Consider the following 25,724-nt stretch of genomic DNA (forward strand, 5'->3'; position numbering starts at 1 on the left):
CACCTCCATGCTCTCATTTATGAGATCATTAGAAAGAGTACATCGAAAAATGACTTCTAATGGCTATTTGGAGTCCTGGTGTGGTGCTGTAGAATAAGCACTCAACTTCAAGGTCAGTTTGAACTGCAAGGTTGGTGGTTCAAATTCACCAGCCGCTCCTTGAAAACCCTACACGGGGTCACTGTGGGTTGGAACCTACTTGATGGAACTTATCAACAACAATAGTGGGTATTTAGAAAGGTTAGATGTTGAAGTAGGCAAATTCAATGGAGCAAAGGAGAGAGGAGATGGAAGACAAGATTTTTAGATGATTATTAGACTGAGGAGGAAGACAAATACCCTAGAAATTCCAACTAGGGTGGAGAAGAGGTGGATTTAGAAAGCAGCTGGTATCAGCTTCTTGGATTTAGGGAGGTGACTGTTGGTCATATGATGTAACTAAACATCTAAGAAATACTTCATCAATGGTGCCATACTTCCCATCACCACCGAAGTCATGTGTTATAAACATTTTACAGATAACACACACAGATTTTAATATCCGTTTTCTCTGTTTACCATGATGTTCAAGAGCTATTCAAGCTACCATTTTGGAAAAGTCTGTTTATTGAAATACTTGGCTGCTTAGAATACTCGTTCCAATGTGTTATGCTCCTTTAAGAACTATTACATGAGATCAATTGGCAAAAGCAACTAGAAAGATTAGATAGGAAACTTAGGGAGGAATGAATGTATGTTAATGAGGGAGAAACAACCCAAGAAGGAGAGTGAAAATAGTTGCACAATCAATCAATGTAATCAGCGTCACTAAATGATTCATGTAGAAACTGTTAGAACGGTGTATGTTTTACTCTATATTCTCTCAACAACAACAACAACAAAAATAATTGTTTTAAATGTTTAATTTTTCAAAAATATAATTTCTACTTTAATATAATAATCATGGCTACAATTCATGGTTCATTTTGCTGTGGGATTAGCACTGGACTGCTAACCTAAATGTCAGCAGTTCATGCATTCTGCAGAAGAACTCCCATAAAGTTTTACAGATTTGGAAACCTAACAACAACAACAACAACAAAATTTATGAAATGCCTATATCCCAGACACTATACTTGGTGCAAAACATAGCTCTGCAAAGATCCTCACCACTGGACCAATAAACAACATTCTTAACAATGGAGAAAAGATTGAAGTTGTCAAGGATTTCATTCTTCTTGGATCAACTATCAACACTTGCGGGAGCAGCAGTCAAGAGATCAGACGACGTATTGCATTGGGCAAATCAGCTGCACAGGACTTTTTAAAGTATTGAAGAGTTGAAGAGCAGAGATGTCAGCTTGAGGACTAAGGTGCGCCTGACCCAGGCCATGGTGTTTTCAATAGCCTCATATGCATGCGAAAGCTGGACAGTGAATAAGGACGATCATAGAAGAATTGATGCCTTTGAGTTGTGGTGTTGGAGGAGAATACTGAAAGTGCCATGGACTGCCAAAAGAACCAATAGATCTGTTTTGGAAGAAGTGCAGCCAGAGTGCTCCTTGGAGGCCAGGATGGCTAAGCTTCATCTCTCATACTTTGGACATATTGTCCAGAGAGAACAGTCGCTGGAGAAGGATGTCATGCTGGGTAAGGTGGAGGGTCAGAGAAAAAGAGGAAGACCCCTAACGCGATGGGTTGGCCAGGTGGCATCATTGATGGACTCAAGTGTGGCAGCGGTAGTGAGGTTGGCCCAGGATCGGACATTGTTTCGTTCTGCTGTGCATGGGGTCGCTATGAGTCGGTTCCGACTCGATGGCACCTGACAACAACAACATACTTGGTGCTTAGAAAAGTTTAATCCTCACGACAAACCTGAGTATTATTATCTCCCCTTTTTCAATGAGACAATTTAAGATCCAGTGGTTTCTGTTTACTCATGTAAGGTTGTACAGTTGGTGAATGACAAAGATTTATTATTCAGCTATATGGAGTCCTGGTGTGGTTTTGTAAGATAAGCACTGGACTGCAACTGCAAGACCAGTGGTTCAAATCCACCAGTCACTTCTTGGACGCCTTCTACAGGTCACTATGAGTCAGAATTGACTCTATGGCATTTAGCAATGACAACAATATCTGATTCCAGAATGCTTCTATATTATTAGACTACTTGAGTAGACCCTGTTGAAGAGAAGTTTATTTTCTAGTAGGGAATATAGTAACAATATAGTAACAAATTTCATATGACAGTTCAAGAGAAAGCATGTGAATACTCTAATGGGGAAAACATCACTTCCAGCTAGTAGAAAATAAATCAAGGAAGGCTTCATAGAGGAGGTGGATTTAAAGTTATACATAAAGTCAGAGTTTAGGTCAGTAGAAATGGAAGCGATAATGGCCCAAGGAACGACAAGACAGCTAAGCGCATATAAGAAACTGGCTAAGGCTCTCTGAGTTGTCTTTTGCTCCAGTCTTACTGCGTTGGTGTATTTCATTGTGTGTGTGTGTGAAAAAAGAGAGAATTGGAGTTATCTCCAGATTTTCAGCCTCTTCATCAGCATCTTATATACAGACTGCTAGCTAATACTCTGTAGAGCAGAGGATACCTGATCAGATCAGGTAGGGCAGGAGACAGATGTAAAGCCAAGCTGTACCTCCAAGGATACTGCCTTCAACAAGGACTGGCTATAAGAAGATATTCACGGAGTCCCATGTAAACATTGATTTTACTCAGCATACAAAGAACCAGTAGAAAGGAATAAAAAGGCCCATTTTAAGGCAAGTCCCTTTTGGTAGCTCTTTAAGAAAAGTCTTTTTAAAATGCAAACGACAGTTCCATATTTTATAAAGTAATACAGAAAGTAAAGTGATTCTTTATAAAAAAGAAAGTATAATGAGAAAGAAAACTAGTAGTAACTAGCAGTAATATCAAGTGGGCTATTTATAGCTTTGAATCATTTCATGGCCTATTGAATCATGATTGTAACAAAAATTAACATTTTTGGAGGAGTAAGTTAAAGAATAAGTTGGAAGAGTAATGAACAGTACATCTTCACACTCAGCTGACATTCATCTACGACTCTTAAAAGAAATATGAGGTGTAAAATGATGTAGACTCATCTATCTTCATTTTTCCGTGGCAACGACCAACTTGGGCATTCTGTCAGGAATATTAAACTTAAAAATGAGCTACCAGGAGAAACACTATGCTAGTGAGGCTAGGCAATAGCTCTGCAAAGCAAGCAATCGCTCTTGTAAATTGAAAGCTTGCCAGCAAGGGAGCTATCTTTGAAAATAGATCAAAGAGTCAACCCATCAGTTTGTCTGACTTGTGTAACAGGAAAACTGATTGAAAGTCTCGTTAAGCAGAAGCCAAAAAGCTCTTTCTGAAGTCCTCACTCCTAGGTATAGTGGAATCTTCTTATTATTCCAGTAACCCCAGAGAGAACATTCAAGACCATATTTGCTTGGTTTCCAAGAGTTCATAAGAGTAAAAATTACATTTGTATGCCAAACACTGCAGTAGGAAACTGATGTGTATTTTTATATTTAATCCTCACAATAATCTGCATATAAGATTTTTTTTTCTCACTTTATAAAAGAAAGTGAGGCTCAGAGAAAGTAAGTGATTTGTCCAGGGATAGTCCCAGTGTGGTGCTGTAGGAGAAGCACTTAGATGCAAGGTCGGTTTTTAACTGCAAAGTTAGCGATTCAAATCTACCAGCCATTCCTTGGAAACCCTATACAGGGTTGCTATGAGTTGGAACTCATTCTAAGGAATTAAACAACAACAATAACAAAAAATTCAGTTAGAACAATATGGAATTAGGAGGGAAGAAAATATCCATGTACCTCCAGAACAGCCACTTTTTCTTGGTTGCTATAAAACATAATTAATCCCAGCACCCATTGGTGTTGGAATTAAGCTAAATTTTCAAGACAGGTCGAGCCAAAGCAGCTCTCCAAGGAACACAATTTGAGTACAACATAGACGTCACAGTCCTTCAATGCCTATTCATTCCTTATACATTGCTGGTCAAGTTCAGAGCCAACACAGAGATATTTACTCACATATTTTATTATGGTTACATTTATACGCACTTCACCATTCAGAAAATGACAATAAAAAATGTTTTGTTTTTTTAATATCTCTTGTTAGTTTCATGATTTAAATGTTCCAATATTTTTGCTCCAGCACTAAAAAAAAAGCACTTTTCACACAACTTCTGTCTCTAAGATATGAAAAGAAAATGCCTAATTTACCAAGACATCAGGCATGGGAAAAATCTTATTAAACTGTAAAATGTTGTGATGAACTAGGGAAAAGAACTTTCATGTCATGTGAGGTTTTAGGACCAAGTTTTTAATCTTCTTTCTTAGAGAATAACTCCGGTATGGTCTTACTGTTCAAAAATCCATGGCCTACATTAATTGATCTCATATCACAACATGTGGCTTTCTTTTGTCTCTGTAATTACATGTAGATACTAGACAAATACATATGTTGTTGTTAGTGCCTTTGAGTCAGTTCCAACTCACAGTGACCCTGTATAGTGTTTCTGAGGAGTAGTTGATGGGTTTGAACCGCTGGCCTTGGGATTCAAACCAAACTTGCGGTCCAGTGCAATTATCCTGTAGCACCACACCAAGCCTAGTTAAGTAAAATTTCCTTGTCATTTAAATTTTCTTGCTATTCTGAATCATACATTTTTTAGGGAAGTTGGTCACAAACCCATAAGTCCATTTTCAAATGCAAAAATCCAAGGTCTCTGAGGACTTTCCAGAATGGTCTTATATCTGTGATTTTTCTATAGTTGTTGTTGTTAGGTGCCATCAAGTCAGTACCAACTCATAGCGACCTTATGCACAGCAGAACAAAATGCTGCCCGATCCTGGGCCAATCTCACCTCTGTTGCCACGATTGAGTCCATCGATGCTGCCACTTGGCCAACCCACCTCATTGGGGGTCTTCCTCTTTTTTTCTGACCCTCCACCTTACCAAACATAATAACCTTTTCCAGTGACTGGTCCCTCCTGACAATATGTCTGAAGTATGAGAGATGAAGTTTGGCCATCTTGGCCTCCAAGGAGCACTCTGGATGCACATCTTCCAAAACAGATCTGTTGGTTCTTTTAGCAGCCCATGGCACTTTCAATATTCTCCTCCAATACCATAACTCAAAAGCATCAATACTTCTACAATCTTCCTTATTCATCTTGGACTTCCTCCTTCAGTATCATTGGCTTTTGATTATATGCTACCTCTTGAAATGGTTGAATATTAACCATTTCCTTTTGGTACAGTGACTCTGTGTATTCCTTCCAATTTCTCTTGATGTGGGTGACCCTGCTGGTATTTAAAATACCGGTGGCATAGCTTTCAGAATCACAGCAACTCACAAGCCACCACTGTACAACAAACTGACAGACGAGTGGTGGTTTCTATGGTAGGAATTCATTAATAAAGAAAAATTGTCTTTCCTAGAGATGGGCTACTGAAATCTGCAGGGTAGTTACATCTTGCTGGAATGATAAACAGCAAACCTCATTTTGATATCATCTATCAAGTGAAAAAGAGAATTAACAGGAACCAAGTCTTTGTAGTTCATTTGTTTTAAGTAAAAGAAGAAATTGAGCAAAAGGTGGGTCTTACAGGCTTACTTGTTTTTAAATTACATTTTTCACTGAATTATTCAATAAATGTCAGCTTTGTATGGATACACATGAACAGTTGACAATCATCAAATTGCTGAATTAATATATACTCATAATTTTGAATCAAGTCAAGAAATATAACATGTCATGTTGATGAAAATCATTCTACCCCATTTATATTGTTATTGTGTTATATAAGGAGGCTTCAAAAAGCTCATGGAAAACTTAATTAAAAGGTAATGGAATTTTTGCAGTCTTTTTGAAGCCCCTTCATATACAACATTTGTAACTGTTATCCAAATGTACTTGTTTCTGACACATTCACATTTACTTTATTTAGTATGTTCATGACAGCTATGAAACGTGGGGTAGGCAAGAGAGACTACCAAACATGCTAGAAGGAATAGTAAATACAGGTTAGTGAGCAAGTGTTGTGAGTCGTTGAGTAAATTCCAACTCATAGCTGTCCTATAGAGCAGTATAGAACGGTCTCAAAGGGTTTCCTAAGCAGAAATCTGTACAGGAGCATACTGACAGGTCTTAATCTTGTGGAGCAGGTGGCGGGTTCAAACAGCACACCTTTCCATTAGCAGCTGAACATTTACACATTGCACCACCTGTGCTCCAGTAAGCAAATAAGTCCAAAAGTATTGCTCCTAAGAATCCAATTCACCCATGCATGGATTTATTACAAACATAACATGGTTAAACATGTCTCTGTAATCAATGGATGACTGCAGACAGTAATACACTTGTCTCAGTGCCATTAGGGTGACTTCAAATAGAATGTCCAATCAAAGCAGTAGCCTCCAAGGGTGTCTGCTGACTCAGTTCAATTCAAGACAGAAATGTCAGCTCAGATGGCTATAGTGATTGTTTTTAAGACTCCAAATGGTTAATCTTGATAGATTTTCTTACAAGACACAGTATGGTCTTGGGGACCTACTATGTAGAAGTTTTAAGAAAATTGAAAATTGTATTGGTGAGAAAATGACCAAGAAATTAGAACTGAGTCATTTTTTACTCAATCACCACAATGTATCTGATCATTCTTCTCAGGTAGCCTGGCTTTTGGAATTTTGTTTGGAAACTTTACCACAAACCCCCTACAATCCTGAGCTTACCCCTTCAGAGTTCTTTTTGTTTTCTAAACTCAAAGAACATTTAAAAGGAGCATAATTCAAATCCCTCAAGGATGGTAAAACTGCCATTTTGCTGTGGTGTCACTTGAAAATCACAGGATTTTTCAGGGAAGAGTTAGAGAAACAGAAATGCCACTATATAGAAGAATATAGACCCACATGGAGGATATGATGAGAAATAATAGCTTCATATTTTGACAGTTTTTTTTCTGTGATTTTGCAGTAAATCTGTGACTCAAACTCATTTATATATTTTATGGGAGAAATGAGTTTTATCAACTGCATCAAGAAATTCAAGAAAGGTGTTTGACAAGCATGAAATGAATCCTTATTTTGAGAAGCTGTATAGCATGAATGTAGTGTAAAAGAATTTGGTATCATTCAGACTGGAGTTTTGAATTCTGTCCCCACTAGAGTATAACTTCATATAATATTCTAAAGTTGTCCCCATCTCTAAAATGTGAGTAATAATACCATGACCTCTACATTACATGACTGTGTTAACTTTTAAATATACATATGCATATAAATATGTTTAAATATAAATATGCATATGTACAGTGCTCATCACAGAGTAAACACTTAATATGTGGTCATCATTACGATTTCTTAATAACCTGCATTGTTGTTGTTGTGTTGTTAAGTACCGTGGAGTAGGTTCTGACTCATAGTGACACTGCACAGGGTTTCCGAGGCTGTATATCTTTACAGGAGTAGAATGCCTCATCTTTCGCCCGCGGAACCACAGGTAGTTTCGAACTGCTGACCTTGAGGTTAGCAGCCCAATTCGTAACCACTATGCTACCAGAGCTCCTTAATAACCTGCATAATAGCCCAAAACTCCTAAGTTGGCTGTTGAAATTTTCTAATTTTTAAAGTAGTTGATTAATTTTGCTTAATGTATTTTATGGCAAAGTATTTATTTTATTTCTAAATGAGATTATAATATAAGCATTGAAAACTGGAAAAAAATTTAATGTAATATTTGAAAGTGAAATATACCATTCTATGTGGCACTGTAGGATAAGCACTTGCACATATTGTCAGGAGGGACCAGTTGCTGGAGAAGGATATCATGTTTGGTAGGGTGGAGGGTCAGAGAAAAAGAGGAAGACCCCCAGAGAGATGGATTGGTAAAGTGGAAGCATCAGTGGGCTCAAGCACGGCAACAATTGTGAGGTTGGCCCGGGATCGAGCAGTGTTTCGTTCTGTTACGCATAAGGTCACTATGAGTAGGTACTGACTCGATGGCACTGAACAACAACAACAACTAAACACAAGGTCAGCATTTCAAATCCACCAGGCTCTCCTTTGAAACCCTATACAGGGTGACTATGAGTTATAACTGAATGGACGGCACTTAACAAAAATAATATTCATCTCTGATATATTTAGTGTCACAGAAATGGTAAGATTGGGTTACCTAGTGACTTGTTATATGTCACTGAGTCAGTTCTGACTCATAACAACCTTGTATAGATAATGTGCTGTGCAACAGGGTCAGTTTGAACTGCAAAGTTGGTGGTTCAAACCCACCAACAGCTCCTTGGAAAGCCTATACAGGATCGTTATGAGTCAGAACAGACTTGACATCACTTAACAACAACAACAACATAGGATTTCCAAGAAGCAGCTGGTGGATTTGAACCACCAACTTTGTTGCTAGTAGTCCAGTGCTGATCCTACAATGCCACACCAGGACTCCTAGATTATATCAAATCAATAACTATTTCTATATTGCTTTTAAAACACACAAATCATTTTGTCTGCTTGACAATATCCTATACATGTTCCCTTTATAAATCTGGCTATTCCCTCTACTATATTGCCTGTAAGTTTACTGATAATATCAAGTAAATTAATATTCAGAGTTACCGGTCCATCTCAGAGTCCTGGGGTGGTGCTGCAGGATAAAGCACTGGACTGCAAGGTTGGTTTGAACCTCAAGGTTGGTGTTTCAAACCCACCAGCCGCTCCTCAGAAACCCTATAGAGGGTTGCTTTGAATCATAACCAACTCAACAGCACTTAACAACAAGAAGTCCATCTCATAAGAAGAGAGAATGATCACAGAGGGATTGTCCATCTGTCTCCATAATTCCTTTGGACCACTTATCTTAGCTACTCCATGATTATAAAGTGTAAAGTTGCCAAATATATAACAACCAGACAGTATCATTACATAACAAGGAAACTGGCTTATTATCAACTAGAGAAACTTCTAATCGCCTTTTTGTAGTTATTGTTTGTTTCAAATTTTGCTTTGTATGTTTACTTATTTTTATCCCTCATTGTTTCAAGGAAGGCTTCAAATATGTCTTCAGGTATTTTGTCTGTTTTGTAGGTTGGTTACTGGAATGATATGGATAAGTTGGTCTTGATTCAAGATGTACCCACTCTTGGCAACGACACAGCAGCTATTGAAAACAGAACAGTAGTTGTCACTACAATTATGGTAAGTTTTGGTCTATGCTTTACGCTCTTCCGTTTTGTCCACAGGCATTTCTAACTCCCCAACACTGATGATCAGGGAGGGTAAATGCTGTATCTTGGTAGTTGTGTCATGGGTGTTCTGATGCACAACAAGTTTGTTTGAGGATTTGAATAAGTGTGTCTTTAGCTTTGAGTACATTCAATACTTCAATTTGGATTATCTGTTGTTGCATTATTGTTCTTGGAAACATGCTCAGATGTTAAAGACTGAGACTGTCGAACTCTAGTTGGAAATGTATGAAACGCTAAGAGTCCAAAAACACGAGTGAACACGAAAAAGTCAACAACCAATCATACAAAAAACAAAAAAATTAGTAGCAAATACTATATTACTACTGTTTTTATGTTATTTAAAACAGCAATGTATTAATAGTTAACAATGTTTAAAATTATCAATTTCAAGTAACTTAGTCATCAAATAATGATTTACCTTGTCTGTTTATAACAGTGGAGATATGAATGTGAGGGTTTTAATGAGCATGCTTTATATAAATGAGTGCTTTAGAAATTAATTTGATTTGATTTTTTTTTAATTAACAGTGTTTTTTCACCGATTATTTTTCTCATTGACCATAGACAAATATACAATATTATTTATTGAACTTCTCCTACAAATTAAGGAGCTCTGGTAGCATAGTGATTACGAATCAGTCTGCGAACCGCAAGGTCAGCAGTTCGAAACTACCAGCTGTTCCTCAGGAGAAAGATGAGGCTTTCTGCTCCCATAAAGATTTGCAGCCTCGGAAACCCTGTACAGGCTTGCTATGAGTCGGAACCGACTCCACGACGCATAACAACAACAACATGATTGCTTCATTCAGTCATATCATAAAATGAAAACTACTCTAAATGTTAAGGCGGCTTTTTCAAAGAGGTTCTGATGAAATTTCTTTTCAAATAAGGAATATTTCATGTCGTTTTCTCTTCCAAAGTCAAACATGCGCTTTAGAGTCAATACTAGTCGAAGGAGATCAACAATCGGTGACCTTTCTTATCTAATTTCAAGTTCTATATCTCCAACTCACTGTCTCGTTAGGCAAAACTCATGTCTAATTATTAGTGGAAGCTCTTACTCTAAATAAAATGGAAACTTTTTACGTGATTTATTTCTTAGCTTACATAATTTTAGTTTCAGGTTTTCAGGAATGTCAAGTTATTTCCAAAACTGACATAATGTCAAAGCCTGAAAATGCCAGGGAAAAGCTTTCATATATTGCGATTTTAATTTTATCTGTGTTGCATCATCAGTTAGCAATTTAATGTAATCTGTCAAGCCTTGATTGGAAGATGATGATCTTAGGACGCAAACCAACCAACAGCAGTTTATGTATAAAACTGCGATATGAATATCTTCTAACTTAATTGTGTGATATTTGCATGGGACTTGAAAAGCAATATATATGTATATTTCTTTTCCTAAAAAAGACAGTAATGGAAAGTCATGCTTCAGTACAGTCCTCCTCTTTTCAGCCTCTGATGAAGAATCCTATTTTAAGAAATTGATCAAGAAAGAAAAGAGTTCCACGCTGTTCGACCATTCCTATCTAAGGCTCAACTCTTGTTCTCCAATGTAGTAAATTTAAGCTAATTTTTCATGTGGAATTCTACTTGGATGACCAACTCTGGACTACCAGAAAAAAAAAAAATTTTTTTTTTAATTCTGTGACTTTTCTGAGATACTAGAACAAAAGAAGAATTAATTCTCATCTTTTTCAAGTGCTGCTGAAAAAGAATCACTTAGTAATTCTGACATATCAATTCCCATATCTTAAAATGAGGTCATTGTGCATAAGTGATGGAATTATATTACTCCTAATCCCAAACATAAATTTTTTAAAAAGTAGATATCTATGAATGTGTGTGCCTGTTTTCTAAACATATGCATTAACTTTCTTTAGAAGTTTTTTGAAATTTTGCCTGTTCTGTGTGAAATGAAGTGCTTTAATGTGCATTATAGGTATAATATAAAAAATCTGATTTCCACCCCTTAATTCAAGGAGTTGGAGAGAAATGTTCTTAAAACCAAAATACTGAATTAATTTTGCAAGCATGACTAGTTTTCAGGCATGCTATCAAAAAATAAGTAAGAATGATTGAAAAAAATCCACTGTATCTTATATACCTGCAGAGTACTCTGTAACATATCTGTTTGACAGTGATATCATCTATACTTTTTGCTATCAAATTAATGCAACACTAGGATCTATCTTTTTGTGCAGAAATGTAATCTTCATATAAATCATATCTCCAATATTTGCAACTGCATAATCATTCAGTAATTCAAAAGACATTCCAGAATCCTTTTCCTAAAAGTGTCCCTTGTATTTAATTTTGTTGAAAATGGTAGCCAGGGACCTATCACATTCATACTAGCTCATTTGTGTTGAAAGAAATATGATTCTCTGTAGTTTAATGCAATATTGGCACCTGCATGTAACAATTTCCCCAAATGCATTTGAAAAACTTCCAACACAGATGAAGTTGTTTAGACATTGTAAAATGTGCAAGACATATATCTAGAAACAGAAGAAGACTACAAGTGTTACAGCATTGGAAAATATTCACTTTGATAGAAATTAATATGGTGTTAATGTTTTTTCCTTTGTGTATGTTGTTATTTATATGTTGTTATACTGTAATGAGATATGCTATTGTTAAATAAAATTGATTGAGAAATTCATTTATTCATTCACAAATATTTATTGAGCGTCTGCTATGTGCTAGGCACAGTTATAGACTCTGGAAACATATGAAAAATGAAACAAACAAAAATTCCTATATTCAGTAGAGCTGGATTATATTTAGAGAAAGTTAAAAAAAATTCTAAATATGTCTATTTGTTATCATTCTAAATAAAATATGGGTTTAGCCTCTTATGCAGTTAAAATTTACTTTTTCTTAGTACAGTATTTTATAACATTTTAATGTTAAGATGATTCACCTGAATATAACACATGAATATAACATCCAAATCTAAGTAAATAATAAAATTGGCAAGACCATCACATGAGAACCATGGCTACAAAGTTGAAAAGTCTAAAATTTGGGATTTAAATCCTCATCATTTTTTGTCTTTCAATCTTAGTGACTAAAATTTCTGTACAATTCATATGATTGCAACCATACGGATTCAACTTATCAGATTTAAAATATCAATTTCTGTAATCAACCAATGGAAATCAAATCGTGCATTTTGGTTTGGATCAGTGCAGGCATTTAAGAAAAGGAAATTTATTGTAGGCATTGGGAAAAGAAAAGGAAGTGGCTTCCTCTGCAATGCCACGGCTTTCTTTGTTGTTGTTATTAAGTGCCGTCGAGTCAGCTCCGACCCATAGCGACCCTGTATAGGGCTTCCAAGTAGCGGCCGGTTGGTTTGAACCGCCGACCCTGAAATTCAAACTGGGATTGTGGTTCAGTGCATTATCCTACGGCTCCACACCAGGATTCTTGATACTTTCTTTGGGTAGCTATTAAACTCTGGAAAGGCAGGGATAAATGATATTTCAATCTTTTTCTGTTGTTTTTGTCAAAGTTTTTATTATTGATGTTAATTGATGGTCGTGGCATGTTTGTATTAAGAAGGTATTTCTTCTTATGAAAAGAACATTTAAAAAAAAAACATGCATAAAACTAAATTTATTTACTGCAACTTCAGAATTAGGTCAGAAACCTATAAATAATTTTATTTATTATATTTGACCTGTTTAGAGATTCATTTATATACTTTAAAGGTGTGGGTCTGTGGGATAATGCATTGCGTCGAAAGGTCATTTGAATCACATGGTCATCAGTTCAAACTCACCAGCTGCACCTCAGAAACCCTACGAAGGTTGCTATGAGTCAGAATTGACTGGAATACACTTAACAGCAATGATGCATTTGATATTTGCCTTCTCTATATAGAATTCTGTAGGTGCATTATATATATGCAAATATGCACTATAGGATATGTGTGTGTGTGTGTGTGTGTGTGTATATATATACACATACACACTACTGGACTGATAACTCCAAGGTTAGCAGTTCAAACCCACCAGCTGCTCCTTGGAAACCCTATACAGGGTTGCTATGAGTCTGAATCAACTCAGTGGCACTTAACAACAACATTATAACATATAAAATATGCATTCATATATTCGTTTCGTTGTGTACGGTTAAGTCCATTTCAGCTCATGGTGACCTTATAGAACAGAATAGAACTGCTAGCGTTTCCTAGGGTGTAATCTTTATGGGAGAACAGCTCCTTGTCTTTTCTCCCACAGTGCCACTGGTGTGTTTGAACTGCTGGCCTGTCAGTTAGCAGCCAAGTGCTTAACCATTGTGCCAACAGGGACCTTTATATTTAGATATGCATATATGTACATATGTGAATATACATAAAATAGAGATGGAATTCTTTTGTAGCAAGTATTAATATCAATTCACATATGCACATATATATCCACAATATAATATTTTAAAGCAAAGAAGCTTTTCTTTCTGAAAAAGCAGAGCAGATATAGAAGACCATCCATTATTGACATTGTTTCAATACATTAACTCATAATCACTAAGAAGTAATGCATTTCAAAATAACTCTATAGTCCGTATGAACTATAGAGCCCACTGGTGGTGGATGGTGGCTGTGTGTCGTGAATTCAGTTCCAACTCATAGCGACCCTATATAGGGTTTCCATGGCTATAAATCTTTATAGGAACAGAAGCCTCATATTTCTTCCAAAGAGTAACTGATAGATTAAAACTGCTGACCTTGCAGTTAGCAGCCCTACTTGTAACCCACTGGAGCTCTGGTAGCATAGTGGTTACAAATTGGGCTGCGAACCGTAAGGTCAGCAGTTCGAAACTACCAGCTGTTCCACCAGAGAAAGATGAGGCTCTCTGCTCCCGTAAAGATTTACAGCCTCGGAAACCCTGTACAGGGTCGCTATGAGTCGGAACCGACTCCACGGCACATAACAACAACAACACTACTAGGGTTCCTTGTAGAGCACAGCTGTTATTGTTAAGTGCTGTGAAGTAGGTGGTAACTCATAGAGACACTGTATAGGGTTTCCAAGGTGTTGCTGGTAGGTTTGAACCACCAACATTATGGTTAGCAGTTCAGTGCTTATCATACAGTGCCACATCAGGACAGTAGCAAATAATAAAGATGGAAATTATTCTCTTGAGATAGAAGATTAGAAGCTGTTGTAGACCACTCCTCTTATCCTTCAGTTTTTATTCACAAATGAACACTTAAGACTCCTATGAGACTGCTTTATAAAGATGTTCCGCAAATCTCTTAGTGATTTGGTTTTGTTACATTGAAAAGACTGAATATTTTATTTGTCTACAGTAGCCCCAAAACTATATGTTAAATCTGCCCAAATCTGTAGTGTTTTTAGAACCACTTGTGAACAAATTGTCAGATTAAGGGTGAAGCAAGGGGGAAGAGTGATGTGTTAAGAATTTGATACCCATTTGGAATTCACATGAAAGAAAAGTAAAATGACATAGACCTCAAGCAACTGGGTAGAGTTAAGCAACCATGAAAGTCTTATTAAAGACAAAGCTTGCCTTTCACTTCCTTCATTCTTCCCACCTCTTTGAGTATAATCATTATATTTCTCTTATGTTGCATATACCACTTATCCTGAGCCTTAATAATTGTTTATGCTCCTGGTTATGCAAAAAGTCTAACTAAATTCCGTATCAATAAACATCTTCAGTCAGCTGGTGGGGGTGAGAAGGGCAGGAAATCTAAGATCTAACTGGCTCCATGTCAAAAAAGGAAAGTGGGAGGTGGGACAAATGGACGTGCTAAATATATTTTTTACTCATTATACATTTCTTAATTCAGAAGAGATGACTTAGCACTTCTTAATATTTCCTTTCCTTTTGAAGAGCTGAGTCAGTATACCTTAATGTAATTACTTTGCAGTGATTTTCCTTTTGGGATACAATGATACACTAGGGAATCTTCTCATTAGTTGAGTGCCTTCTATGTACCAGACACTAAAGGAGAAGCACAAAGGTTGTACATACATTGTTCACTCAAGATTTTCTATAAAAATTACATTCAGGAAAAAGTATCTTCTCTGTTAATCATGTGAAATGTCAAGCAATTTTACATATACAGAGGAATGCAATAATAGTTTCAAATTTTTTCAGATATTTCAAATATATATTAGAATCCCAGCTCTGCCACTTGCTGTCCTTGTGCAATTGAAAAATTTTCTAAACACTTCTGAACTGTAAACATTTTATCTGCAAAATAAAGACTGCCTACTGCAAGTTGCCTTTGTGAGAAGTAAATGAAAGGGTAAAGGTAAAATGCCAGAGACAGAGTAAGCACTGATAAAATAATAGCTATGACTATATTTTCACTAATGTATTTTATTATTGTCTCCTTCTCTTTCACTTTTACAAATAATTCACAGTGATTTTAATCAAGAGAACACAGGGTGTCCGAGGGTAAGTCAGAAAGTATTGCTACAAAATCGTAGAAACCTGTATTAAACAAAAATATCAACATATGAAGCGTTGTTCCTTGACATATCCTCTAGGTCTATGTACTTCTATAGGTGGTATTTCCATCTCTCAAACCTTTTCCTATGAAGTCCTGGTGTGGCTCTGTGGGCTAATGCTCTGGACTGTAAAGTCGATTTGAAACACAAAGTCAGCGGTTCAAGCTCACAAGCCGCTTCTCGGAAACCCTATTCAGGGTCGCTATGAGTTGAAACCAGCAACCCTTTCCTGGTGAGGCACTTTAGGATCAGCACTGGTCTGCGGAACCGCAAGGTCAGCAGTTCACACCTACCAGCTGCTCCTTGGACACCCTATACAGGGTCGCTATAATTCAGAACCGACGCCACGGCACTTAACAACAACAACAACAACAACCCTTTCCTGAGAACTCCTGGTGTGTCGCTGTAGGATCAACACTGGTCTGCGAACCATCAGGTGCTCCTTGGAAGCCTTATATAGGGTCACCGTGAGTCCGAACCCACTCGATGGCACATACAACAACAAAGGGATTCAAATCTTGTTCCTTTTAAATGTTCTTTGAATTTAGGTAACAAAAAGTCTGAAGGGTTGATAGGGTAAAGTTTCCCAATGAAATTCTTATAAGGCAGTCTTTCCTAGCCTTGAAGAAGGCGCAAGTGCATTGTCAAGAGGGGGGAACCCCCCCCCCGCCCCCCGCCCATTTTTACTGGTCTTTTGTCAACAACCAACAACGCTGTATTCAATTTTCTTTAATTTTTTTTCCTAATAAGCTCCTGGGATTATCCTGGGCCTTCAAGGAAATCCATCAATAATACCCATTTGGAATTCCAAACCACAGTCACCATAACCTTTTGAGCTGACCTCTCTGCGTTGAATTTAACTAGGCCAGCAGATCTCCAGCAAATCATTGCTTTGATTAGACCTTTTTGTAAGGCACCAGAACAATACTAAACCAAATGTGTTACTGAGAGAACTTGTCTGCAGTCATCTACTGATTGCAGAGGCATGTTTAAACACATCTTGATTAGAATAAATCTGTGCATATATGAACTGGAATACTAGTGGTATTTTTTTTTTTTTTTTTTTGTTTCCTTCATTTTTTATTTTTTTTTATTTCCTTATCTCCTAGACAGTGCCTGGCACATAGTGGAAGCTTAATATATTTTTGTTAAATTAAATAAGAGAAATGCAGCTTTCACTCAAGCAAATAATTCACTTATACCCTTATTCTTTTATATACATTATATATAAGAAGTTCTGGTATTGTAGTGGTTACGAATTGGGCAGCTAACCTCAAGGTCAGCAATTCAAAACTACCAGCTGTTCCACAGGAGAAACATGAGACTTTCTGCTCCCGTAAAGATTTACAGCCTCAGAAACCCTATACAGGATCACTAGGAGTCAGAAATGACTCCACAGAGTACCACCATCACCATATTATGTATGTATATATACAGAGAATATTGTAAATTCAATGATCGCACTATCTTGAGGAACTTCTGCACAGAAGTTAATATGGCAATATATATATACTTAGAGGATAAAATGCATGTTTTCAAGTAGTCCAGATATTTTTAATTGACCTTCAACCTTAGTATCAAATGGGAGCTTTAAATATATCACTTTATAAAAACTCAAGCTTGTTTTGCTACTAGTAACAATTATAAATAATAGCTCTGCTGCCACTTCAATTAGAATTCAAGCATTTTGCAAATGCATAGCTCTTGCTCTTTTCAACTATGTTATTTTAAAAAAAGATAAAGAAAACATTAGCTCAAAATAACTAGTAATATTGTGTAGTATAAATTAGAAATTAATATACTTGTCAATTTTCATACCACATTTATAATTTACAAAACCTTTTATATTTGCAGAATGTTTTCAGTAAGCTAATACACAATTTCCTCTATTTATAGAAGAGGCAACCAGTTGCCTTCATTTTATAGGTGGTGGTTAGTGGTTATGTGCTGTTGGGTTGGTTCCGACTCATAGTGACCCTGTACAGGGTTTCCAAGGCTGTAAATGTTTACAGAAGAAAGACTCATCTTTCTCCTGTGGAGCAGCTGGTAGATTCAAACTGCTAACCTTGCAGTTTGCAGTTCAAGGAAGCCACTATGTTACCAGGACTCCTTCATTTTATAGGTAGAGAAACTTTATTTACACAAGTCCAGTGTTAGACTATTCAGCAAGTTCAAAGAAGAATGGGAGATTTCCAGTTCACTTGGCCATTTCAACTAAGGCAGGAAGATAATATAAAAATCAATCCTGGATGTGCTCATTATAGAATTTCACATTTAGTACAACATTATGAGAAGGTCACATATCTTACAATTTATTATTCTTATCAACTTTTAAAAGTAGGTTCTCCATTCACTAAGTGCTTAAAAATAAAATCAGAATTAAGATATCTCCTGTGTTACAAAATAGATATATTCTAATCCAGATTCCAAAAGTGTGTTCAACTTTCCAATTTAAGAATTTGCTGAGTAGAAAGAAAAATTACTGATGAGCGCTTACTAAATGAATGTTATGGTGACATTTTATGAAATATAAGTACATGCCATTGATCTCAAAAATGCCATGGTCAACAGTGATCACTTCCATGCTACAAATGACTAGAAAAACTTAGTTATGCCTAGTTTTTCTACATATTTGATATTTACCAGGCCTGTCTTTTGGTTGGTTACCACTTCTAAAATAAAGTGATTTTTTTTTTTTGCTAACATATCTCTTTAATTGATGGACTTTAAATGTTTTTGCTTTCTTTTGGAGAGGGGGGAGAGATTCTTTGTGTATGCATATGTGTCTTTAAACTGAAAGCTCTCCAATTTTTATTAACCACCAGTAAACCTTTGCATGTTATTAGGACTTTCATAATTCTTCATCCTATTTTCTGTCTCCATTGCTTAGACAATTCACTGGGGACAACACTTGAAGAGTGTGCTTGTCACAACTGGGGGAAAATTGTTCATTTCCATTGGGAATACATTTTATAATAGAATTAAAATTCATGGAGCACAAAACATATATAAAGCCAAAATACCAGGCAACCATAGGAAACCAAATTTAATGCAAGCAAGTATCTTGATATAGATATAAATGACTAGTCATTTATTCTTTGAGCAACTGTTCAGCAAGTGCCTACTTCAAGAAAAGCATCTTAGTAAATGCTAGAGATCAAAGAAAAATGTGGTAGCACTTTCTAAAGGAGGTCACTGTTAAATATGTCTAATAAACAAGATGTAGAGCATGACCTTGAATAAGTCTTTTACTACATGAAGCTGAAGCTACTAACTAATCTTTATTTTATGAGATATATTGGGAATGTTAATTTCATTGCCAAGAGTTATAATTTTTGTTTACTCAGACAATTATTAATAGGTACTTTTCTTACCACACTCAGTGATAGGTATGTAATATTCACTCACTCAGTAGAAAATTATTTTAATGCTTTCACTTTTAGCATCCAAGGTAAAGTGATTTGATATACTTCTAAGCATAATATTTCTGTATGTTTTATTGCTGATTTCTAATCCCACAAAATCAGTATGTATATTACTACTAAATATAATATTTTGCCCAATGCGGAAACGAAGAAGTTACATAAAAGCTTTCAAATTTCACATTTTACAATTTCTTCTTTACAGTTCTACTTCTCTCATTATAGGAATCCCCATATGTTATGTACAAGAAGAATCACGAAATGTTTGAAGGAAATGACAAGTATGAAGGCTACTGTGTAGATTTGGCATCTGAAATTGCAAAACATATTGGTATCAAGTATAAAATTGCCATTGTCCCTGATGGAAAATATGGAGCAAGGGATGCAGACACAAAAATCTGGAATGGGATGGTAGGAGAGCTTGTATATGGGGTAAGCAAATCACTTAATTGAAGAATTTACTTACATCAACCTGAAACATCTTTTCACTTGAGCACATATCAACATTAAAATGTCAACTGCTACTATTTTTGTGGGTTTTGTTCGTTTTCCTTTAAAAGTTGCAGCTACATTTAAAGAAACAGATACAATACTCAAATATTTCTCTATTATATTAATAATGCAATTTCCAAACAATGAATGAAACTAATGCTTGGTAACTTCAAAATCAGGAAAGAAATAATAATTCAATACTGCCTTATTAAATATGCATTGACACTGTATCTCTCTAATGACTATTTTCTTTGGTTTGATGCTACTATGACATACTATTTTGACAACTACAAAATTCAGTCCATTAGTTATTTATTGTTTAATAATTGCATGGGCAGATTTCATTCAATAGTATTCATCTGGACATTATTTTAAGTTCATTAATAGTCTGTTATTTTTATTACTTCTAAATATCTTTTAGGTAATTGGTGAATCAACCAGTATGCGGGGAATCCTTCAGTTATTTATAAATATTTAGTTATCTTTAAAATGTTTCAGTAGTCAATTATTTATAAAATATTCATCCATAATGTCAGATCCTTCCATTTCTGCTGAGCACAATAAACTTAAGCTATATGTGCTGCCATCATTTTATCATACATAATAGCAAAACCTAGAATTTATTCCAGAGCAGGTCTCACATGAAAGGCTGTAATGCCCTTTTCTTCTGTGCGCTAATGTTGAGTGCACACATTCATAGCCAAGGGCAAATACAACGGAGGACACTCCTGCCTGAATAAAAACAAGATCTGTCTGTTTAGCTACTAACATAGTGTCAAGATCAAACTGGCAGTAATCAAGTGCTTAGTGATGGTGACCCCTTATATATTTAGAAAGTCCAGAAGCCAAATCTACTGTTCACAGTAAACTTTATTCATTTTGTAGCAAATTTAAAATAGCATACACTTGAAATGTATTCTGAAATTTCCTACCAGCTAAATATGCTGAATTCATGTTACAGATTTCATCTCCAAAGCATACTGTTTCATGAATCCTCACAAGACCTCTTTAAAGTGTGAAATTAAATAGAGAGTCATCATGTCTTGGGAACAACAAATAGGTAGAAAGATTTAGAATGCAACTGGAGTCCATAGAAGGACCCATTTTTTGAAGCAGAACTTTAATAGTTTCATGTTTCTGCTTTTCAGATCATGAAGCAAGGAATAGTCTCTGACCTGTACACTACAGCAGCTCAAACCTCAGCAGAAAGAGAAAATTATTTGACATATAATGGTTTTATATCCCTGAGAAAAACCACTGACTGATTGTTACTGTTGACTGGTTAGGTAACTTTATATGAGAGGGGAAATGCAGTTTTAAAAACAGAATAAAGAAGTATTTCTCTACAGAGTTCATGGACAATTTCATATTGAGCTGTACTGTCTAATCTAAAATTTTAAGATATATGGTTTCTAAAACATGTGGTCCTTGGTAATATACATTTGATACAGTAAGAAAATTTTAAACATGAACAGCATCCAAGCTGTTAGAACTAAAGTAATTCATTTTCTTCACAAAGCACTGTTGAGTATTTAAACTGAAAACAAAAATCACACTTAGGTTATCAGTTTGGATGGTGTAACTAACCTGAGCAAATCTCTAGGGTATTTGTTACACAGGAACAAGAGGAATCCCTACCTCTTGAGCAGCCCAGAATCACCCCATTACAAATGTTCTGATCACATTTTATGGGGAAGGAGGACTGTATAAGTATGGAGAAAATGATTTGAAGGGAGAGTAGCATATTGAGTGAAAAATCTTATTAGTAATATACGTCACAGTAACAGAATGACCTAAAGGTGCACCACTCTCAGAGCGAGAGAGATGCTGGTGTAGTGTTTATTAATGCTCAGTCAGCAGTCTGTCAGCCAAGGTTTAAATACACCCATGTCTAACACTGTAATTATTCACCTTTGTCCAAAAAGAAATCTAATTCCATATCTTTCCACCAATTTGGTACATCCCAGTCTGGTATTTACAAAGACTGTGCTCACTAGTGATTTCTGTTTTGCTTTTCCTTTTTTATAGCTAACATATAGAATAATGCTTAGTTCCCTGAGCCCTAGATAATATTCTCTTCTACAGGCAACTCCCTTCTCTTCCATAGGCGAACACCTGTTCAACTACTAAATGGTCCATTTTGAATCCATTTTTTTAACTTTGCTTTTTGTAAGCTTTGTTATTGCCATTGTTATTAATAAATGTCTGTGAAATATTCACACGTGGTCTCAACATGATGTCATGTGGTGACTCAGAAACTCAGAACTTTCTCACGTTCTCAGATTCTTTAGCCTATCACACCTGTGCAACAAGTCTATATTAGAATTTATCTCCTATGACACACTAATATAGGGCCTTCTCCTGGGACTTGCCATAATTTGTTGTTGCTGGGTGTTTTGTTTTTCAAAAACTAAGAGACTGTTACTCAAAGTGTGTCCCATAGGTCATCAGCAACAGAATTATCTGTGGTGAGTGTTAATATGCTGATTCCTGAGCCCCACTCCATTGGAGCTCAAAAGTCTAAATCTCTGACCAGGGACACAATAGAAGGTCTTGGATAGAATAGAAGGAAAATGCAGAACAAAACTCAAATTTCTAATAGTGGCCAGATCTCCTGGACCAATAGACACTAAAGGCTCCCCAAGACAATTTCCCTAAGATATTCTTTGGTCTTGGAACTGAAGCCATTCCTCAAGATCACATTTCATCCAAATAATAATAAATTGCCTTATAAAATAAGCAGTATCCCAAATCAAAGATGAGCAGGCAATAAGAGGAAGGGAAGCCAGATCAATAGAAAGAGGACAAACAGAATGGAAATAATGAGAATCTGACATATTGTGAAAATTGTAACCAAAAAATTTCTAAGTTCAAACATAATTCCCTGAGTAAACAAAAGTTTACATAAAATGTAATATTAAAAAGAAAATAAACCAAATCTCATCAAATTCCCACAGGAAATATTTTCACTCTAAATTTTGGTAATCACTTAGAGAAAACCGAACAAGGTGCCACCAAAATTCCTTTTGTTAGCAAAAAAAGTCCACTTATTTACTGGTCTCTTACAAAGCACTCATTAATCTCAGACTTTAAGTGTGCCCTTCATTGAACACTGGTCTTCACCATCTTCAATCACATTTCTCTGCCCCCTGTATCTAGAATTTATGTGCTGAGTATACCTTCTTTCTTCTTATGTTTCTTGTTTATCAAAGGTTGTTTTTCCTTGTTAGTGATAACTTCTGTAACTGAAAAAATTACAGGAGAGGCAACAGTGAAAGGATGCCCAATCTACCTACTGTTGGGAAAGCTGGACAATGGCTTGAAGAGTAATAGTTTTGTATCACCTCATCACTCAATATAGCAAATAAATTATTGCAGGATTGTTGTTGTTGTTGTTGTTGTTGTGAGGTGCAATTGAGTCAGTACCGACTCATAGACACCTTATGAACAGCAGAACGAAACACTGCCCAATCCTGGGCCAACCTCACTACTGTTGCCACGCTTGAGTCCATCAGTGCTGCCACTTGGCCAATTCATCTCGTTGGGGTCTTCCTCTTTTTCTCTGACCCTCCACCTTACCAAACATGATATCCTTCTGCAGCACTGGTCCCTCCTGACAATATGTCTGAAGTATGAGAGATGTAGTTTAGCCATCTTGGCCTCTAAGGAGCACTCTGGCTGAACTTCTTCCAAAACGGATATATTGGTTCTTTTGGCAGCCTATGGCACTTTCAATATTCTCCTCCAACACCATAACTCAAAAGCATCAATTCTTCTATGGTCTTCCTTACTCACTGTCCAGCTTTCACATGCATATGAGGTTATTGAAAATACCATGGCTTGGGTCAGGCGCATATTAGTCCTCAAGCTGACATCTTTGCTCTTCAACATTTTAAAGAAGTCTTGTGCAGCAGATTTGCCTAATGCAATAAGTCATTTGATCTCTTGACTGCTGTTTCTGTGAGTGTTGATAGTTGATCCAAGAAGAATGAAGTCCTTGACAACTTCAATCTTTTCTCCGTTGATAAGAATGTTGTTTATTGGTCCAGTGGTGAGAATTTTTGTGTTCTTGACATTGAGATGTAATCCATACTGAAGGCTGTGCTCTTTGATCTTGATCAGTAAATGTTTTAAGTCCTCTTCACTTTCAGTAAACAAGGTTGTATCATCTGCATATCTCAGACTGTTAATGAGTCTTTCTCTAATCCTGATGCCACGTTTTTCTTCATATAACCCAGTTTCTCAGATTATTTGCTCAGCATACAGATTGAATAAGTATGGTGAAAGAATACAACCTTGTCACACACCTTTCTTAATTTTGAACCATTCAGTGTTCCCATGTTCTGTTTGAACAACTGCCTCTTGGTCCATGTACAGATTCCACATGAGCACAATTAAGTGTTCAGGAATACTCATACTTCACAATGTTGTCCATCGCTTTTCATGATCCATACACTCAAAAGCCTTTGCGTAGTCAATAAAGCACAGATAAGCATCTTTCAGCCAAGATCCATTGGACATCAGCAATGATGTCCCTCGTTCCACGGCCTCCTCTGAATCCGGCTTGAACCTCTGGAAGTTCTCTGTCAATGTTTCTGTATTACCTTTAGTAAAACTTTACTCACATGGGATATCAAAGAGATTGTCCAATGATTTCCACATTCCATTGGGTCACCTCTCTTTGGAATGGGCACAAATACAGATCTCTTCCAATCAGTCAGCCAGATAGTCGTCTTCCAAATTTATTGGCAGAGATTAGTGAGTGCCTCCTGTGCCACTTCATTTTTTGAAAGACTTCCATTTTTATTCCATCAATTCCTGGTGCCTTGTTCTTTGCCAATACCTTCAATGCACCTTGGACTTCCTCCTTCAGGATCATTGGCTCTTGATCATATGCTACCTCTTGAAATGGTTGAAAATTGACCATTTCTTTTTGGTACAGTGACTCTGTGTATTCCTTCCATCTTCTCTTGATGCTTTCTGCATCATTCAATAATTTGCCCAGAGTATCCCTCAATAAGGAAAGTCAAGGCTTGAATTTTTTCTTCAGTTTCCCCAGCTTGAGAAATGCTGAGTGTGTTCTTCCTTTTTGTTGTTCTGATTCCAGCTCTTTGCACATTTTGTTGTAATATTTGGCTTTATCTTCTCAAACTGATCTTTGATATTTTCTGTTCAGCTGTTGGACCTCCTCGTTTCTACCATTTGCTTAAGCATCTCTACTCTGGAGAGCAAGTTTCAGGGTCTATTCTGACATCCATTTTGACCTTTTCCTTCTTTCTTGTCTTCTTAATGACTTTTTGCTTTCTTCGTGTATGATGTTCTTGATGTCATCCCACAACTCTTCTGGTCTTCAGTCTTTAGTGTTTAATGTATCAAATCTGTTCTTCAGATGATCTCTAAATTCAGGTGGGATATATTCAATGTCATGTTTTGGCTCTCCTGGAATTGTTTTCATTTTCTTCAACTTCAGTTTGAATTTGCATATGAGTAATTGATGGTCTGTTCCACAGTCTGCCCCTGGCCTTGTTTTGACTGACGATAGGGAGCTTTTCCATCATCTCTTTCTGCAGATGTAGTCAATTTGATTTCTATGTTTTCCATCTGGTGAGGTCCATGTGTATAATCATCTCTTATGTTGTCTAAAGAAGGTATTTGAAATGAACAAATCATTGATTTTGAAGAAATCTATCATGTGATTTCCAGCATCATTTCTATCACCAAGATCATTTTTTCCAACTACTGATCCTTCCTCTTTGCTCCCGACTTCTAATTGCAAGATTAGAAGTACCAAATAAAACATAGTCTTGAGGATTTTCTAAGCATGAAACCCAAGACTAAAAACACAGAAAAGATCATTTTATATGACTACATAAAAATTTTAAAATGTATATATTCCAGTAAGATATTATGAGCTGAGTTTTGATAAAGGATCCCTGTTGAATCGGCAAGCATTTAGTTGCTTAGTTGTTCAACAAAAGATTCGTGGTTTGAACTCGTGTAGAGGCTCCCCAAAAGAAAGGCCTTGTGATCTGCTTC

The 25,724-nt window shown here is 36.3% G+C and overlaps 1 protein-coding gene across 4 annotated transcripts in view; it reads left to right on the forward strand.

Annotated features, from left to right (window-relative positions):
- GRIA4 (glutamate receptor, ionotropic, AMPA 4) overlaps positions 1–25,724 on the forward strand; it is a 532,647-nt gene that overhangs the window by 445,016 nt on the left and 61,907 nt on the right. For 3 of the 4 annotated variants that reach the window (XM_006833788.1, XM_006833786.1, XM_006833787.1), the window contains 2 exons: positions 9,120–9,230; positions 19,422–19,628. In XM_006833788.1, the coding sequence (XP_006833851.1) occupies positions 9,120–9,230; positions 19,422–19,628 (318 nt within the window). Of the gene's footprint in view, positions 1–9,119; positions 9,231–10,738; positions 11,949–19,421; positions 19,629–25,724 lie in introns of those variants that run through there. The other variant, XM_006833789.1, reaches the window with a different exon arrangement.

The sequence above is a fragment of the Chrysochloris asiatica genome, unplaced genomic scaffold (assembly GCF_000296735.1).
Source record: "Chrysochloris asiatica unplaced genomic scaffold, ChrAsi1.0 scaffold00008, whole genome shotgun sequence".
In the NCBI taxonomy this organism is placed as follows: Eukaryota; Metazoa; Chordata; class Mammalia; order Afrosoricida; family Chrysochloridae; genus Chrysochloris; species Chrysochloris asiatica.